Consider the following 20,992-nt stretch of genomic DNA (forward strand, 5'->3'; position numbering starts at 1 on the left):
CTTCTGTCACGAAGTTTCTAATGCCGTTAAGTGTAACATCGAAATTGGTCATCAGCATTGAGCAAAACACTATCTGGGCTGAGTGACAGTGGTTATAACACACAGGTATCCAGGGACCTTCCCTTTTCTTTATTTTCACAAATTATAGGATGGACACAGGTTTGTAGGTCATGCATTGGCTCATTTTGTATCTCATTATTGTTTGGCTGCTAATTAAGGGAAAAAAAGCAATTAAGGGGTCTGAGTTTTAAATCAGAAGTCAATTAAAATGAAGACAAAAGCGTTCATTAGCAGTATAAATTGGTCACTGACATAAAAAATAGCAGAAAGGATAACCTGCTCTCCATGATCACAGTTGGATACCCCTGTTTTAAACCCACTTATTTAAGCAGGGACTCAGGGAAACTGCAGCCTAACCCAGCAAACATAAGGTGCGAGGCAGAAACAATCCATCATATGATAAGCACACAAAAGCCTACACACACCCACACATAACTCAAGTTAACTCAATTCCAAAATGCCTCTGTATTACTCCACCATTGCATGCATCTTCTAACTTGTTTAAAAAATAAGAAAGTGTTTATTTTGGCTCAAGTACATTAAGCAAAAAAAAAAGAAGTCATCAGTCCTTTCAGTATCATTATAACTTGTGTACTTTTTCAGAATTTCAAAGTTTTAAACGTGTTATGGTAAGATTTAGGTCATATTGTAATTTTATATCACAATCCATTTATGTTATGTGACTTGGAATATGGTGTATCTATCTATGACTTTCTCCCCACGTCTGCGTGGGTTTCCTCCGGTTACTCCGGTTTCCTCCCACAGTCCAAGGACATGCAGGTTAGGTGCATTGGTGATCCTAAATTGTCCCTGGTGTGTGTGTGTGTGTGTGTGCCCTGCGGTGGGCTGGCGCCCTGTGTTGGCTGGGATTGGCTCCAGCAGACCCCCGTGACCCTGTAGTTAGGATATAGCGGGTTGGATAATGGATGGATGGATATCTATGACTTTGTAGAAGTATGGTTGTGACTCTTAAAAAAATGTCAGCCCCCAAACTCCAGCCCACCAACCCCCACCGCTCAAAGCCTAAATGTTAAACACTGTCTATCCCTAATTGCTGTGGTCTAAGTTAGTAATTATTTTTTTATAAGAAATCCAGGATAGATTTGAACATTCTATGCATCTATTCCGTCATTTTCTTACCCAAGGAATCTAATCCTGACATTAGTTGTTTTTCTAACATGTGTCTAGGAGAAGCTGAAAATTTTTTACGTCTTCTTGCAAGGCCATTTTATTTTTCTTATGAGTGCTTCTATTTTGCCAAAGTCACTGTAGTCCTGCATGTACTGAGGGGTAAATTTATTCAGCCCAGTTTAGGTTCACAGGGAGCCAGTGATTATGGCAGCAGAACTAGGGGTAAGGCAAGAAGCAGATGTGGTGGATGATGCACCGGTCCTTTTCAGGGCTCAATCGCACAGTCAAGCAGAAAAGACTGGGCTGCTTGCAATCCAGTCAAATTATTAAACAGTGGCAGCTGGCCAATAGAGGGCGCTCCCTGCTCCAAAGAGTTTTTGAGTTTGGTTTCCAAAATATACATTTTTAAAATAAAAATAATTACTTATTTTAGGAATGTGTGTGTTTGAAATAATAGTGTGCAATATATAAATAATACTTAATCAAGTCTGAGTGAACTTCACTTTATAATCATCCCCTCTCTCTCAATATCTCTTCTGGAGTACTGTGTTCACCAGAACAATCGCCCAGTCGTTGCAGCAGCGTAGCCAGTCACTGATTAAAGATATCCACAAAGCAATGTATATTTAGTCAATCAGCCTAAAAGGTGATTAATTTATCACCCCAAGCAGAGTCCATTGGTGGAGTTGGGACATCTGATGTTGTTTGCCAGATTACACAAAAACTATTATTGACAATGATGAGCACGCATAATCAAGATAGGGGATTTTAGCCGCCTGCAAATTCAATAATATCTCTGAAACTACAAGTCAAAAAACTTGGCCCAGATCAACCACACATCAAAATCACACAACAGGCCAGCAAAAAAGGTAAAATCTACATTCAAGGCTTCTCCCATAATTGGTACAACAGAAAGGCTTGGCTATCTGTATGCAGTCATGCAAATGCCGTATTTTGCTTCTCATGCTTACTTTTTAAAAAGGCAGATACAAAATGGACTGTTTCAGGAGTTAGGAACATGAAACGTTTATCTGAAAAGATTAAAAAAACATGAGTGAAGTGTCTTTAATACTAGAGTCACTGAGCGATTTACCACTCAGAAAGACAGAAGGCCAAAATTCCTGTATAAATAAGATGTCACATAAACACACACACACATACTGTATTCCCCCTAATCCCATTTTCCTTTGGATATAGTTGACCTTAGCATATTACATCATCATATTGCACTCTAGAAATTCCTAATACTTTGTCTTAATGGTGTCCTTGCTAATTTTATTGTTTACTGCAGGCTATATGTTTCATTTTTTGGTGGCGCAATGGTAGCACTGCTACATCGCAATAACAAGATCATGGGTTCGCATTCCAGATCTTCCCCTCATGGAGCACTTTGAGTAGTGGGAAAAGAGCTATACAAATGTAATGAATTAATTATTATTACTAATCTGCTGATTTTTTAAAATGCCAGTTAAATTGACTGATTATTTCACTTGGTATCCTGCAGTTTGTATTGAAGTCTATTGGGATGATCACTGAAACTGTCTGAATAAGAAACAAACAGCCCCACCTTTAATGTGTGTCTCCATCCGCCACTGTTATTAAAGTATCTGTTTAGTTTTAATTGAGTTATTTGTTAAATATATTTTGAAACAGTGTTGTCTAGTGGCACAGAGGCTAATGCTCAGCCATGGGCTCAGATTGCAGATTGAAAAAAGAGCTGGATGTTATTTACTTCAGGAAGGACTAACCTAGTTTTTCCTTTATTGAAAAGTATTACTGACACATTTCCAGTATTCACTGTTAAAATGGGTAATACTACTCAGTTAAACACACTCACTAATAGCAAACAATCCAGAAAAGTATGGGCAAAACATGCAAACCCCATACAGTTGGTGCTATATGGAAGGAATGCCAGCTCTGCGCTACCACTCTGCCCTTATGTTAAAACATCTTACTGAACTTTAACCTAGTTAAAACTAAATGTATACCTGCAGTTTTTGTTGAATTCTTGTCACATAATTGCAAGGTACTTGGACACTTGTCCGCTCCTTCAATAGCTGTCATTAGACAACCAAAGGACTCGTGTGCACAACAACACCAGCTCATCCAAGAACGCCCTTCTTTTGTTTAACCAACATTTTAGGAATGTTCTTATTGATTTCATTGGAAGAAGCATTTGGCTGAAACTGTTGTATACAGGAGTTTCCTAAATTGCTTGCTGTAAAAATGGCTTAGGTGTTAATAGTGTCTTTGAAAATAATGGGAAATAACTTTTCAGGTGGTTTAGGAGTGATCTGATTCAGCACTAAAATGCCAGAAAACAATTAGATGTGAATGGGCCCATATTTTTGGGAATGAATGTAATTGTGCTTGTGTCAGTATGTTCCAGCCTTGCACCCAACACTCATGGGATAAGAACCAGCTTTCCCGTGACCCTGAACTAGATAAACAGAAGAAAACTCGATAGAAGAATCAATGGAAAGATAACAACTTTACATAAAAGTGGGTGATTTTTGTTATTTTGTTTTCAGGGCTTCAGAAAGAAAGGATATGATTTATTATTTAACTGGTAAAAAAAAAAGCTGGAATGGGTTTTAACATAACAAAAAAGTCTTGGTAAAAAAGGCAATATACAAATGTACATTTTCCAATTGCAAATGTGCACTAAGAGCTTTTAAACATGTGCACTCTTAGCATGGTTTGGAGATGATGTTGCAGGGGCTCCTTTCTTGGAATAATAAAAACGATCTTCACTGTACTGAGGAGACTCTCCAGTACAGCAAGTGATCATAGATCCTCCAAACAAGCACAGAGCTGAACCGATCCAACCAGCATACAGAGAGAAGCCAAACGTCATCAGTCCAGAGTCTCGGTATGCTCCAATTGGAAACCACACTGTTGATATTATTCCAAATAAAGCTGCAAGACAAAAATGTAATATTTTCCATTTACATAGGGTTATTTAAAGAGTTATAATGACTTACAGAAATCATTAAATGTCTAAATAATCTCAGAAACTAATTTAAAATTGGCACAACACAGTCCCAAAAGGCACATTTCAATAAAGGAAATAAAATAACTTGGCACACCTCTGTTTAACGCTGTCAGAAGAAATGTATGCTGCGTCACAATGAGTGGCATTCAAGAAGTGAAATGGGGACTTAATGGCAGTGATTCTTTAAACCTCCTCTGGCCTACATTATGAAGACTTTAGCTCACTCCTGTCCTCTTAAACAAGGAGCCAACTATAGTCCACAATTACATGAAGAAAGTATTAAATCGTATCCCATGACTCCCCTAGGCCTGCTGCCAGATCTTCTAGTTTCAATCAAGTGCTGTATAAATTCAATATAACCTTTATCAAACGGCACGTGATAAAGTCAAATAGCCTTACAAATAATATCCATAATTTTTCCTTTTTTATTTTTACTTTGTGAATAATGGTTTCTTTTGTCCTTTGACTGTGGTACAGTACATCTGTGATGCCTTAGACCTGAGGTGTCTTATAAGCAAAAATAAAAAATATCCATTGCAGCCAGTCAGTTTCATTTGGTTTCTTTTCTCATCAACGGCAAGAATATAAAATAACTGCTATACATCTGATGTTCCTTTTGTTAATTTAATGGGTCTAAAATGCCAATTTTAAGACTACTTTCATGGTGAGGAGCACTCCTTTTATCTTCTGCAAGATCCTGCACTTTTATATTATTCTTGGTAAAAATTCCTGCGAATCCTTATTGGTTACTGTGTTGCTCAAAGCTGCAAGGTTTAGCTTAAAAACAATTGTTTAGACTTATTCAGCAACTGAAAAAAGCAGAAACATGAAGTCACAACTTATTTTATTACACATTTGTGTGTGTGTATGCCCTGCGGTGGGCTGGCGCACTGTCCGGGGTTTGTCCTGCCTTGCGCCCTGTGCTGGCTGGGATTGGCACCAGCGGACTCCCGTGACCCTGTGTTAGGATATAGCAGGTTGGAAAATGACTGACTGACATTGCTTGACTACGGGAACAACAGATTAAAACAGGAATGCAGGTCTCTTCTTCTAAAATATATATATTTTATATATACTGTATATATATATATATATATATATATATATATATATATATATATATATATATATATATATATATATATATATATAAATAGAGAGAGTAGAAAAAGAGAGAGAGAGATAAGGAGAGGTGAATATTAAGAAAGAGAGTGTTTTGTAGCACTTTAGAAAAGTTGGGTAGTCACCACACCTGGCAGAAAGAGGGCAAGACATGTTAAGGAAGGCTCAGCGGGTCGGGACTTTCTTTAACATTTCTTTCCTTGTTCTTCTTTTGGCTGCTCCCGTTGGGGGTTGCCACATCAGATCATCTCTTTCTATATCTTATTTTCCATATATTGCTCTGTTTCCCCCACCACCTTTATGTCCTCTCTCACCACATCCATAAACCTTCTCTTAGGCCTTCCTCTTTTCCTGTTACCTGGCAGCTCCGTCCTTAACATCTTTTCCCCAATATATCCAGCATCTCTCCTCTGCACATGTCCAAACCAACGCAATCTCACCTCTCTGACTTTGTCTTCCCAACTCTCCAACCTGAGCTGACCCTCTAATGTAATATTTCTAATCCTGTCCATCCTCGTCACACCCAATGCAAATCTTAGCATCTTTAACTCTGACACCTCCAGCTCTGTCTCCTGCTTTTTAGTCAGTGCCACTGTCTCCAACCCATATAACATAGCTGGTCTCAATACCGCCCTGTAGATCTTCCCTTTCACTCTTGCTAATACACATGTGTCACAAATCACTCCTGACACTCTTCTCCACCCATTCCATCCATGCCTGCACTCTTTTTTCACTTCTCTTCCACAATCTCCATTACTCTATACTGTTGATCCCACGTATTTAAACTCATCCACCTTCACCATCTCTACTCCCTGCATCCTCACCATTCCACTGACCTTTCTCTCATTTACACACATGTATTCTGTCTTGTTCCTACTGACCTTCATTCCTTTACTCTCTAGAGCATATCTCCACCACTTCAGGTTCTCCTCAACCTGCTCCCTACTCTTGCTACAGATCACAATGTCATCCGCAAACATAATAGTCCTCAGGGACTCCTGTCTTATCTCCTCTGTCAAACTATCGGTCACCATTACAAAAAAGAAAGGGCTCAGAGCCTATCCGTGATGTAATCCCACCTCTAACTTGAATGCATCCATCACTCCTACTGCAAACCACACCACTGTCACACTTCCCTCGTACATTCCCTGTACCATTCTTACATACTTCTCTGCCACTCCCGACTTCCTCATACAATACCACAGCTCCTCTCGAGGCACCCTGTTATATGCTTTCTCCAGGTCCACAAAGATGCAATGCAACTCCTTACGGCCTTCTCCATATTTCTCCATCAACGCCCTCAGAGCAAACATCGCATCTGTGGTGCTCTTTCCCAGCATGAAACCATACTGCTGCTCACTAATCATCACCTCACTTCTTAACCTAGCTTCCACTATTCTTTCCCATAACTTCTTGCTGTGGCTCATCAATTTTATCCCTCTGTAGCTACTACAGTTCTGCACATCTCCCTTATTCTTAAAAATCTGTACCAGTGCACTTCTTCTCCACTCCTCAGGCATCCTCTCACTTTCCAAGATTGCATTAAACAATCTGGTTAAAAACTCCAATGCTCCACTGCCACCTCTCCTTTCCATTGGTTCTTTAAGTTATTCTTTTGTTTACCTCTTCATGGTGCATTTTATTATTTAACAAACACAATATTTGACATTTCTTTGGTTCTTCTTGGTAATATTCTAGACAAAGAGAGAAGCCAGGGAGTACTCTCCTCAATAAAACTACTTGTGCACTCTTCATCTTATTCAACTAAGACAAATTTAACTGATAGTTGAATATGAGAAACACAATTTAAAATAAGATGAAAATATATTTACCAATTAATAAATTGAGTATGCCACCAATCACAGAACGCCTGTGCTTCACTGACTCTGGCTCGCTTCCCAAGTTGATGCATGGTAAAGACATTAAAACCAGGAGGACAGCAGGCAGGCCGATGATAGAAGCTGAGATCATCAATGCTCGGGATGTCTGGACGTAAGCTGTAAAATATTAATAACACTTATTAGGTGACATAAAGGCAAATTTTACTAGTATTGTATGCCCTTGAAAAATATTTTGATTAAAAATATGTAAATTACAATAATTTTACTGTGAGAACACCCACATATTAAATTTGCATCCTATTGTTTTCACCTGCTGATAAACAACTGAGTAGTGATATTCAGAGGTTGTTAAGAGATTAATGGTTGGTTTCTTGATTTTAAAAAATTAGGAAAAATCAGTTTTGCACAGAAAAGAAGGGAAAAGTTAATCAAAGTTAATCATGTGGCAGTTCTTCACAAGAACCATTGTGAGAATTTGAAATGAGTTATCAAATCATATAATTCAAACACAAGTCTGGAGAGACAACTTAACTGTGGTCCATGAAGTTCCCAAACGTCTTCGGAATTTTGCCAAACACACAGTGAAGCAAACACCACGGGGTACACTCTTCACTACTAGTAAACCTAACTTGCACTGTTTTTGAAATATGGAAGAAAATTTAGATCTCCAAGAAATACCGCAAGAAATCAAGGAGATTGTGCCTTCTCCACATACTGTAACAGTGAATAGGCCAGATGAATGGCTTTGTGTGCTACACTGACCACCAAGTAAAAAACCTTTACTGTCCTTTTGGGTCTTTTGACATTAAATTTATAAAGTTATTCACAGCATGTACCGCATTTGACTAGAAAACCTCTAAACCAGTGGTCTTCAGGATCAGTCATGGGAACCTCTGAGAATGAAGGTTTTTGTCCCAACCAACTTCTACTTTTAATTAGATTCCCAAATTAATTCAAGCAGTTATTTCCCAGTTGCTATGTTTTGGTGTCGATCCAGAAATTACAAAGCTTTGTTTGTTAAGCATTTATTGGAATGTAGCAATCATTTATGAATGTTACAAGGGGACAGGTGTGTTATTTTACCTTGTTTTACACTATCCTAGTCATTATGATTTTTATTCTGCTTTACAAGGTGTTCTGGTCATTTAAGCTAGTATTTACAGATGAGCACTTTTGTGGGTCAGATGCTGAGGTAGCTGCAGCCTTTCATGATTCAGTGCCTTTTGCAGACGTATACAGTATACTCTGATTTTCATTAATTGCCATTATCAAGATACAATTAAGGAAACAAAGTCCACATAAAAAAGGTGGAACAATACCAAAGACAACAAAACAAAGTTAAGGATTTAGAGATATGGCAAAAGGCAAATGTTTCAAAATTACTTTTAAATTTGAAACTATTGTGCCTTTTCTCAATGCAGAATAAGAGGAGAAGAAAAAATTAAACAATGAAATGACTTAGAGGTAAAATGATTCAGTGATTGTGTAACTGGTTGGAGGTCCACAGGCCTGAACTTGAGAACCACTAAGTCTAAAACTTTTATCTCATAGACTATTTATTTTATCCACATGTTCATCTTCCAACTTGCTTATCCAGTTCAAGTGTTTTGGGAAGCCATTATCTGCCTGGTAGAACAGGTCACCAGGCAGTAAGCAACCTTGGATGAAGCAGCACTTCATTACAGTATAGACTCGTGCACAAATACGGACACTCACTCACACTAGGCCAGTTCACAGTACCCAGTGATCCTGTATTTATTTTTCTAACACTGATTAATCTATGATTACCATGGGCTGGAGATTTGCAACCTCACAAATAGGACCAATTTCATTTAATAGTTAACCCAACCTGTTGGTTTTAAGGAAGTGTGAGGAAACTGAGTAAGGCCTACATGGACATAGGGAGAATTTGAAAACTCCATACAGACTGTGACCAGGCTCAAAATCAAACTATGTTTCTTGAGAAGTGATGGAACAGTTCTATCACAGTTGCTATTATTGTACACTATTATCAGTGGTTATAATTAACATTAACTCAGCTCTATCCTTGTAAAAAAGGATAAAGGAAAAGTAGCTCAAGGTGAAGGGACCTGACATATAATTATTATCTATGGAATTTGAATCTGTGAGAAACAAAACATAGTTGTCCAAAACAGAGATGAATGCACAAACTAAACAAAACAAAGGAACTGGTAATTGACTTTTGTTACACCAAAGAAACTCTATGCCAGGTCAGTATTCAGGGAGTGGATATTAAGGTGATGCACTCATTCAAGTACTTGGGGGTCCACATCAATGACAGGTTGGTCTGGCCTCAGTATACAGAGGAACTATTAGCAGACTGCTTTCCTTTAATGTGGGTAATGGCACCCTTCACATCTTCTACAACTCTGTGATGGCCAGTGTAATTTTTTACACTGCGGTATGCTGTGCTGGTAACATCACTTCAAGAGAAGCCCACTGAATCAACAAGTTAATTAAAAGGGCAAGTTTGGTTATAGGACACATTCCGGACCCCCTGGAGGTTGTAGCAAAGGAGAGAATGAAAACAAAACAGAGTGCCATTATGAACAATGCTGCACATCCTACCTCTGACACACTAACACTGAGGACTTTCTGTCAATGAATTATTCAGCAGAACTGTGTCAAGAAACACTGCTGGGGCTCCCTTATACTAACAGCGATGTGTCTGCATAATGTCTCACTGGGACTGGGACTACCAAAGCAAACATTATTCTTTATTTTTAATCTGCTTCCTTTTAAATCATTCTAGCGTGTGTTTAGACTATAGTGTTTTTGTATTTACTTATTTATTCATTTAAAGAGTTTCTGTAAATAGCCAACATTTCCCCTGGAAACAAATAAAGTTCAATCTATCTAGATTTTTCCTTCCATTTCTTCATTTATTTTACAAGGATAGTGCATTGACATTATGAGCAGTTTGAGAAGAATCATTTATGTGCCTCTGATGAACCCAGACAACATTTAGGGAACAAGAATACTCCAAGGCTGAATTTGGGCCTACTCAATAAAACAGTCAGAATACATTTTACAACTTTGACATTTCTTGAATTATATATGTAATACTTAGTACATTATGCCTGTTTTGCATTACAATTAATATTATGTATTAGTATTTATCTGAATAATTTGTGAAATTAGTTAAATGCAATGTAGCAGTCATTTGCATGACTTATATATACTATATAACCCACATATATGCTGTACATGCACTTTATAATGTACATAAATCATATATGTCCTTAAATCAGCAACCTTTATAGTAGAAACCGAATGAGCCCAAGCAATATATTTAAAAGAAATTGTCTCTTAAGTTCACAAAGATGAAGTCAAGAAAATAATTAGTTTTGAATTTGTATTTTTAAAGTAGTAAATAACTCAAATTATACGTATTATTGGTGTTTACTTTTTAAAAACTGGAATTTGTTCAATGAAACTAACATGAAACTATTAATTAACCAATTTATTATTGATATATTTGTTCTTGCAACTTTTAAATAAAATATACTGAAATCAAAAATGCTGTCAAATTGACATTCATTTACTTAACATCTTTAATAAACTGCTAGTTTTCTTTGACATCATTTACCCAGAATATTGAACTTCATTAAAGCAAATATATACATCTAGCCCATGTAAAATGCATACATTAATGTGAAGATTAGAACATTAGAACACTCTAGACGATTCAACCCAACAAAGCTCGCTGTTCCTATCCACTTAATTCTTCTAAAAAAACATCAAGTTGAGTTTTGAAAGTCCCTAAAGTCCTACTGTCTACCACACTACTTGGAAGCTTATTCCAAGTGTCTATGGTCCTCTGTTTAAAGAAAACTTCCTGCTGTTTTGAGAAATTTACCTTTAACAAATTACCAACTATGTCCCCGTGTTCTTAATAAACTTATTTCAAAATAACAGTCTCAATCCACTGTACTAATTGCCTTCATAATTTTAAACATTTTCAATCTTGTCACCTCTTAATCTTCTTTTGCTTAAACTGAAAGACTCAGCTCTTTTAATCTTTCTTCATAACTTATTCCCTGTAACCCCGGAATCAGCCTAGTTGATCTTCTCTGGACTTTTTCTAGTGCTGCTCTGTCCTTTTTGTAGCCTGGAGACCAAAACTGAGGCCTTACCAGTGTGTTAAATAAAGCTTGAGCATAACCTCCTTGTACTTGAACTCCACACATCGTGCTGTATAACCTAACATTCTATTTGCATTCTTAATGGCTTCTGAACACTGTCTGGTAGTTGATAGTATCGAGTCCACTACGACGGGCGGCGCGGTGGCGCAGTGGGTAGCGCTGCTGCCTCGCAGTTGGGAGTTCTGGGGATCCGGGTTCACTTCCCGGGTCCTCCCTGCGTGGAGTTTGCATGTTCTCCCCGTGTCTGCGTGGGTTTCCTCCGGGCGCTCCGGTTTCCTCCCACAGTCCAAAGACATGCAGGTTAGGTGGATTGGCGATTCTAAATTGGCCCTAGTGTGTGCTTGGTGTGTGGGTGTGTTTGTGTGTGTCCTGCGGTGGGTTGGCACCCTGCCCAGGATTGGTTCCCTGCCTTGTGCCCTGTGTTGGCTGGGATTGGCTCCAGCAGACCCCCGTGACCCTGTGTTCGGATTCAGCGGGTTGGAAAATGGATGGGTGGATGGAGTCCACTACGATTCCTATAAACTTCTCATAAGGTGTACTTTTGATTTTCCGACCACCCATTGTGTATTCAAACCTAACATTTTTACTTCCTATGTGTAATACTTACATTTACTGAGTCATTAAATGACTCAGGCGCCGCCGAGAGTGGCAGCCTTTTCAGCAGCTCCGTGTACAACTGTGAATTTCCCCTTGGGATTAATAAAGTGTCTATCTATCTATCTATCTATCTATCTATCTATCTATCTATCTATCTATCTATCTATCTATCTATCTATCTATTAAATTTCATCTGCCACAAATCTGCCCAAGGCTGTATGCTGTCCAAGTCCTTCTGTAATGATATAATGGATTCCAGATTATCTGCCAATCCATCTATCTTGGTATCATCTGCAGACTTAACCAGCATGTTGCTTATATTCCTATTGAAAGCATTTCTATATATTAAAAATAGCAGCGGCCCTAACACTGACCCCCTGTGGAACACCACTCTTAACATTAGCAAATTCTGATAAGGTTCCTCACACGCTAACCCTCTGCCTCCTGTGTCTGAGCCAATTCTGTACCCATCTACAAACATCACCCTGAACTCTCACTTCTTTCAGTTTAATGCCCATGTGTGAATATATAAATCGGTTTATAATCCATTTAAACTGCCAGATTGTAAATAAAATATTATAGGTAATGCTATATCAAAGGGTAAAAGAGCAATAATCATACATTTACAAGACTCTTATGTCATAGAAAGGATCATACAATTTTTGGAGGGCACCATTTACAGCTTTGCCTAGGACAGTAAAAATGCTAAAGCTTGCTCTGCCATCAAGGACTGATGTCCAGATTATGTAACAATAATATTAAAATAAGCACAGATCTCAGTACTGCAATAAATAATAAATAAACACCCACATACAGACATCACTGCCCACTTAAGTATATGATTTATATATTCTATATATTTATAAGGAACTCTGTTTTTGATCTGATATTCCAAACGAACCTGACATTAAAGCCATATGTATGCAGATGATTCAGTTTATTTTTGTCTAGCGCTCTTCACTGAGTGCAGGCACAGAGCACTGTGATAAGTTCTCAGGTAAAGTGGCAAATATAAATTTTACAAGTTACTATGTACACAATTAGTAGACATAAGCATACAGAATGGAATATAAAGTAGTTTGAAACTGATTAATGTAAATTGAAACTAGCAATATCTGCCCGTTGATTAACTGTTGAACTAAGGGCAGTTGACAACGGTGGAGAGGAAAACAAAAACGCCAGTCAGAATCGTCCATGGAGAAAACAAACCTCTGGGAGTCCACGGTCAATTGTGAGGGAGAATGTCAAAGACAAAGTCAGACACAGTCAGAGTTCTCGAGTCCTTGGCCAGCTAGCCACCCATGACCTCCTGGGCATTCTGTAGTTGAATCTGTGCTGAACCATCCAATTTGATGGCAGAATACAGAATAATATACAAGGACTATTTCTATTTATTCAGTATCAAGTCTATTCATTCATCCATCTTCTTGTCCTCTTACCCAGTTTAGGTTATGGGTAGAGCCCATCCTAGCAGCACAGTATAGGAGGCAGGGACCAATCCCAGATATGGTGCCAACTTATCAAAGAGCACTCTCATCATACCAAGGTGATCAACATTGGCCAAACTCCTTAACTCACACATCTTTGTGGGGAAAACCTGAGTACTAAGAGGAAAGGCTCAGATGGTGGAAAAAGGTAGAATGTACACATAGACATTGCTCATATTCAAACTCTGTGTAATAGGAATGTGAAGCAGCAGCTCTAACCACTGTGCCACAGTACTGCTCTAAATGCATGTCAATATAAATATATTGTAATATTAAATTGTGAAGCAGTGTTGTGGTGGTTACATCAGCTTCCCAACACCAGGAGGCTGAATTCGATAAGGAAAGTTTGTTATGTATTGAATTATTGTTTGTGACTTGTTAAGGTTGAGATGCAAGGGCTGCTGGCAGTAGTGTAGCCAAACGTGGGCACAGATGGGTGATCACCCACCCGCTCTGAACCCAGCCAACTGAATCAATTTTGAATTTTGAATTTTCAAATTGAAATATATATATATATATATATATATATATATATATATATATATATATATATATATATATATATATATATATATATATATATACTGTATATGTATTTTATGTAAAACCATTTTAATATTTATGTGGGTATTATTCGTCATCCCTAGCTAGAGCTAGAGAGAGAGAAAAACATTCACTTAACATTGTTGTTAACTACAGACAGTTAATGGTGTTTATAGTTTGGGTGCTATCATGCCAGATATTTTTTTTTTGTTTGTTTTGTTTTGTTTTTTTGCATCATTGTAAAACCATTCTTTTAATTTTCTTCTTATAATAGCCAAGGAGGGTAGATTTGTATATTTAACAGCTGGATTTTTGACTTTGTGTGAATGTATCTTCCAACGTTGTGTGCATTACTGAGCAGGGTTTTATTAGAAGATATCCCTCCTTCAGCCGCTGATGGTCAAGTTCTATAAACCATCTTATCTGGGTGAAATTTTATTCACCCACCTAGTTTCATGAATGCCCACCCAGCAAGAAATTTCTGGCTACGCTACTGGCTGCTGGGTATGTGGGTGTGGTTTCGTCTTTAATTATAAAGGGGCAGTAAATAAAAGGTCATTCAGTGTAGCTGCTGACTTAGGTACAGGATCGTTTCACCTAGAGTGTGTACAGGAGATACAAATATAATAATCTTTATGTAATAAAGTTCCACTAATGAAGCTCCAACAGTATTCAAAGTCAAAGTCAAAGTGAACTTTATTGTCATCTCAACCATATACAAGTAAACAGATTGACGAAATTGCGAAGCTCAGGGTCCATAGTGTAACAACATGAAGTGCAAATAAAAAATTAAAATTAGAATGAAAATTAAAATTTTACAATTAAAATTAAGATGTAAAATTAAAATGAAAACACAAACAAGACAAGACATTGTGCAAAGACAAGACAAAGGGCAGACTCCACCCCCATAGACCTTCCCGGCGCTGCACGTTTATCTTGTGCAACTCATTCACTGCGGGATTGTAAACAGACGCGTCGGTTGTTCGGTTTTATGTGTGTGGATTCGACAGACAATTCAACGATCTGTTCTTCCCACTTGTGAACAACATTATTCCAGTTTTTAAAAGGCGAAAGGCGGAGTAGTATTTACAGATAGTCTGACGATTCAAACGTCCTATCCAAGGGTTAATACGCTTATTTACTTTGCATAACTGTATACTTTTTTTAGCAATAGGATAGTATATTTTTACCGTTTTATTTATCTTTACAAACAAACGGATAGACTATGTATAAACATGCATGTTGTTAACATTAATTGAGCTTTTCATTTTATTAAAACAACTTGCACAGTGAGAGACACACATGCTCCCCACAGCAGGTAGTTTTTCTATCTAGGGCTGAATAGAATATACTGTACAATTATCTAGTTGTAAAGTAAGCAGCAAAACAGGCACATCTGTATTGTATGCATACATAATAAAGTGGGTGCATGTTTAAATTTATTAAGATTTTCTAATTAGTTTGCATTGTTGCTTACTTGATAGATACCTTTGTATGCCTTTGTAACTACAGGTATTTCATTTGGTGCTATAAAGTATTTCTAGCACCATTTTTAAGAAGGTATTTCAAGCTTCCCAGTTGTCAATATGTATGGATAATAGGTATTTATTTTGTTAAAATTTACTTGACAGCAGTTCTTGATAAGGGAAAGAACTTTATCAATATTAGCTAATCGAATGTTTTTGAGTTTGTTAGATGAATGAATGAAAATGAAAATTTAATTTGGTTAGAGGCATTTTCCTAAAAGATACACATGACTTTCGACTCATTTAGCTGTTAAAGTACCAGAAACTACTTGCATATTACATTAGCTCTGATGAGACCATCAGTTTGCACTACTGTAGAAAATTTAGAAAAGTTAGGACAATTGTCAGCACTCAGGTACCAAAGCATAATCCGCCATCTATGTGCAGGGGTGCCAGTCCATCAAAAGGCATAGTCTCACGCACACATAGGTGCCAGTCTATTGAATAGCACAATCTTACACACATAAAGGTGCCAGTTCATCAATTGGTGTAATCTTACACAACCATGCTTGCCAGTTCATCAAAAGGCACAGTCTTACAAAATGCATGTGTGCCAGTGCAACGAAGGATACATTTTTACATACCCTCAGGTAGCAGTCCATCGAATGGCACAATCTTACATACCCATGAGTGCCAGTCCATTAAAGCATACAGTCTTACAAACCCACAGGTGCCAGTCCATTGAATGGCACTCCTTCGGAGGACACATCCTTACATACCCACAGGTTCCAATCCATCAAATGGCTCAGTTTTACACGCCCATAGGTGCCAGTCCATCAGAGAGTACATACAGTCTTACAGACCCACAGGTGCCACTCCATCAAATCGCACAATCTTACATACCCACAGGTTCCAGTCCATTGAATGGCACAATTTTACATGCCCATGGGAGCTAGTCAATCAAAGTGTCCAGTCCTACACACCCACAGGTGCTAGTCCATCAAATAGTACAATCTTACACACCCATGGGTGACAGACAAACAAAGTGCACAATCTAACATATCCATGGGTGCCAGTCTATCGAAAGTGATACACACCCATTGATGCCATTCCATAGAAGGGCATTATCTTATATGCCCAAGTGCAGTCATACTGGGTCAATTTACAGATTCCAAATAAACCAACATGCACATCTTTGGAATAAGGGAGCAAAACAGAATTACCTGGGGAAAAGTCATCATGTACACTGAGACACCATTTAAACCCCATCCAGACTGTGACCTGGGCATGTTTCCAGTCATTAAAAATGTAAAGGTTTTCAGTCCCAAAATTTCTTTTAGATCCCTCTTACTAGAGCTTGCTGCACTTTTGCTAATCAAGCCCACCCTTCCATATCTGTTTTTGCTTGCTTACCCCTGGCTATTTTCAGAAAGAGGTGTACATAATTGATTATATAAAACGCATTAATTCCCCCCAAATGGTAGTGGCGTTTGTTTAGTTGCAAAATAATAATAATAATACATTTTCGCAGTTAAGAAAGACATGAGTGTGACAGAACATAAAGCTGAACGCGCAGGGCGCGTGGATGAATTTAATTCCATCTACTACGCATTTCCAGGTGCAACAGGTTAATTCTGAGAGAAGGTTGGCATCCCTACCAGGCAAGGACAGTATGTCGCTCAGAGCTTTGCAGTGGTACAGGTCCGTTGACATCACGCAATGCTGCCAAAGGCCTTTAATTCCCAACTGGTCCATCTTTTTGCAGGTGGTAACCTCGTAACTGCAAGTCACAATCCAATCATTGGTTGCAGTTGCGATTATTATTCCAATCCATCCGAAGAAACTGATGAAAAAGCCTGAGAGCTGAAGGCAAGCCGACGCCATGAAGGGAGTAACTCAGAGATGTCTCAATTTAAATTAACAAACCCGTCGTGTATATTCAACCCACTCAACAATCCGGCTTTACAGGTGAGTTTAGTTGCAGACAGCGGACTATCTCTACTCTAAACTCTGTGGCGACTTGATTGCATTTCACCGTTACTTTCAACACCCAATCACTGTCGACGAAAATAAGCCCTAGGAACTTTCAGCCAATCGGTAGGCTCGGGCGTCGACGGTGGGAGGTGGCAAACAGTGCTGGGGTGGTGTTGAAAGTGAGTGGCGGCGTTTCAGTCGGAGTGGGCGAAAGATGTTAATGTCGGTTTGATTTATGTGTTCTTAGGGGTGTCGGCATTGCGCTTTATGAGTAGCAGGACTGAAATTGCTTCACAGTAGCTTTCATTTTTAAACTATTTCTGCGTTTTTATTGCCACCTAGTGGCACCTTTTCTAACTACTTTTTCTCGAAGACAACATTAAAAAGTATTTTTATAGAGTTTAGTTCTAACAGGTTTAAAGGCTCTTTGTTGTAGAGTACGGTAACATTTTCACTCACATATGCTAATCAAAATGTAGCAAGGTTAGTGGGAACTGCATTACCTGGAAAATTCTGTCTTGCTTACAAAAAAAAAACTCAGAACATATTCGTCATAGCAAAAAGAATTATAATATATGCCTACAAATAAAGTCGAATGAAAATGGAATAATGCTTACCTAAAGTTTCTCATCATAAAGTTTCTTTTAATACCTGTAGCTCACGCAAATTCACATATAACGTGAGTAAATGTCAAAAAAGTTAACCATACACTACTCACTATAGAGCCAAATGTTTGTGGGCACCTGACCATCCCTCCTACATGAGCTTGTTGGATATTTGCACCATCCCACCTATATAAGTTTGTTGGACATTCCTAAACAATGATCATTGATATGGATTTGCCCCCCATTCGCAGCTATAATAGACCTTGACTCTTCTGAGAAGGGTTTCTACAAGAATGTGGAGTGTGTATGTGGGAATCTGCACCCATTCAGCCAAAAGAACATTTGTGAGATCAGATACTGATGTTGGATGTAAAGACCTGACTTGTAATCAGTGGTCAAATTCATCCTAAAATCTCTCAGTAGGGTTGAGGTCTGTGCTCTCTTCAGGCCACACCAAACTTGTCAAACCAAGTCTTTATGGATAAAACTGGAACAGAAAAGGGGCTTCCCCAAACTGTTGCAACAAAGTTGGAAGTGCATAATTGTCTAAAATGCCTTTGTGAGTTATAGCATTAACAATGCTCAGCATTGAAACCAAGGGGTGCTAGTTCACCCCAGAAAAAACAGACCCAGACCACTATCCCTCCTCCACCAAACTTTGCAGTAGGCACTAGATAGTGTTTTCCTGGCATCACCAACCCTAGGGCCATCTTAACCGCATCATAGTTCTTCAAGCAAACTAGTGTGCTGGGGCCTATGCTTTGATAGCAAAACAGAAACATACTGTACATTGGCATCAGAAACATCATGAGCCCCTATGCTCCTGGTGCCCAGGGCCAGTGCCCATTGTGCCCATATGTTAAGACGGCCCTACGTTAGTCTGCCAGATATTGAAATGGGATTCATCACTTTTGAGAACACTTTTTCACTGCTCCAAAGTCCAATGGCAATGTGATTTACACAACCCTAGCTGATGCTTAGCATTACAAGTAGCGATCCTAGGCTTGTGTGTAGTAACTCAGCCATGAAAACCCATTTCAGGAAGCTCCCAACACACAGTTCTTGTAATGATGTTACTTACAGAGGCTGTCTGGAACCCCTGTTGTGAATGACGCTATGAGGGGATATGTGATTTTTATGTGCTATGTGCTTCAGCACTCAGTAGGCCTGCTCTGTGAGTTTGCATGGCTTACCACCTCATGGTTGAGCTGCTGTTGTTCCTAAACATTTCCACTTCACAATAACAGCACTTACAGTTGACTGGGGCAGATCTAGCAGAACTGAAATTTCACATACGGGCAAAGATGACATTGTTTGACATTGCCACGTTTAAAGACACTGAGCACTGACCTGCTGTCAGTGTTTGTCACTGGAAATTGTATGGCTATGTGCGTGATCTTATGTAAATGTTAACAATAGGTTACCTGAACTCAGTACTTTGGAGGGGTGTCCTCATATTTTTGGCCATATAGCGTATCTTCAATTGAATGCCCACTTCCTTCCCCATGAATAGGTAGGTGCCCATTCAGGTCACCATTCACACCTTCATTATGATGGCTACTTATCCAAACTGTCAATGAGCCCTTTCCTTTCCTCTTCTCATTCCTCTAGATTCACTAATGTTGTCAGTTCTAACAATTTTATACCTCTTCCCCAAGGTCACCTGAAAATGCAGTTGCTGTCATGGTGTCAGCATTTAAGCCTTGGGCACTACTGTAAATACAGTATATCTCAAGGATCAGAATGGACACTAGTATTTCACTAATTGTCAGTGTAAATGTGATTAAATTACTCCTTATTTCAGGCTGGGTATTGAAAGATTCACTCAGCACAGATCATAGTACACAAAACCAATTTATATCAATCACAAGTTTGCGTATGTTCATTCAGGAAGTCATCTTTTATTCCCTTTCTGGGTTTTCCTAATGTATCCACTTATATAAGCTTAAAGATTTAGAGGATACAACTAAAGCATTCTATAGGGTCAGGGTATGGCGTGAGTATTTTTCTCCTTTTTAGTTGTTCATGTGACAAGAGTCCTAATATTAACAGAGTGGATATGTGTCTGTACTCTTGAGGCCATAAGGTAACACTAAAATAATAGTGTTTCATTTGATCGTACAATAACAGTTGTCTTAGCCTCTAAACTGTGTCACACATGGGTGTTCAGGTGTCCCCTGTCAAGCTCGGCTGAGGTAAGCACTACCACTCCAACCCACCGCAGGACACACACAAATACACCCACACACCAAGCACACACTAGGGCCAATTTATCCATCCATCCATCCATCCATTTTCCAACCCGCTGAATCCGAACACAGGGTCACGGGGGTCTGCTGGAGCCAATCCCAGCCAACACAGGGCACAAAGCAGGATCCAATCCCTGGCAGGGTGCCAACCCACCGCAGGACACACACAAACACACCCACACACCAAGCACATACTAGGGCCAATTTAGAATCGCCAATCCACCTAACCTGCATGTCTTTGGACTGTGGGAGGAAACCTCAATAATGCATGACAGACATGCAGAATCTTTAGACTTATAAAATATATGCATTAATTTAGGATTTTACACATATTGTACAAGTATATCTGCATAGAAAAATTGAATAGCAATTCAGATAACCAACTTGCTTTCAAATTATAATTTAAAAATTAGATAGGAATTCTTTAACAGTTGGGAGTGGTCCATGTCCAGTGACTTCTTATCGACACTGCACACATTTTCTTTTGCAGAACATTCCTGCCATCTGGTGTTGAGGCTTGAATTTACATGCTGCTGTGTAACCAGATGTCACATAAACAGAAAACCCACAGTGCCAAAAGAATTGTGCTGAGGCTTCCAGCCAGCGCTACAAAAAAGTATTTTGTTCTCATTCTCATGAATATCATTCCATGTTGGAGGAAAACCCTTGAAATTCAAAGATTTTTGAGGTTTGTATTGTAAATGTGCTTTATAATGGCAGGTTACATTTTTCTTTGGCTAGGTTGCATAATACAGC

General features: G+C 38.6%; 1 protein-coding gene across 1 annotated transcript; it reads right to left on the minus strand.

Annotated features, from left to right (window-relative positions):
* Window positions 1-3,669: 3,669 nt before the first annotated feature.
* Window positions 3,670-17,709, minus strand: cldn11b (claudin 11b). Its single transcript, XM_028794726.2, has 3 exons — window positions 17,067-17,709; window positions 7,141-7,305; window positions 3,670-4,110 (listed from the first exon to the last, which is right to left on the minus strand). The coding sequence occupies exons 1-3, from the start codon at window positions 17,290-17,292 to the stop codon at window positions 3,866-3,868; spliced, it is 636 nt and encodes a 211-aa protein (XP_028650559.1). The 5' UTR covers window positions 17,293-17,709; the 3' UTR covers window positions 3,670-3,865.
* Between the last annotated feature and the right edge of the window lie 3,283 nt (window positions 17,710-20,992).

Source organism: Erpetoichthys calabaricus, chromosome 2, assembly GCF_900747795.2.
Source record: "Erpetoichthys calabaricus chromosome 2, fErpCal1.3, whole genome shotgun sequence".
Classification (NCBI taxonomy): Eukaryota; Metazoa; Chordata; class Cladistia; order Polypteriformes; family Polypteridae; genus Erpetoichthys; species Erpetoichthys calabaricus.

Excerpts from the sequence above, each read along its gene's own strand:
- cldn11b (XM_028794726.2), bottom strand. The coding sequence starts at position 17,292 with ATGGCGTCGGCTTGCCTTCAGCTCTCAGGCTTTTTCATCAGTTTCTTC. Across the intron at positions 7,306-17,066 it reads CGACATACTGTCCTTGCCTG|CTTACGTCCAGACATCCCGA; the intron begins GTAGGGATGCCA and ends AATATTTTACAG. Across the intron at positions 4,111-7,140 it reads CATACTCAATTTATTAATTG|CTTTATTTGGAATAATATCA; the intron begins GTAAATATATTT and ends TTTGTCTTGCAG.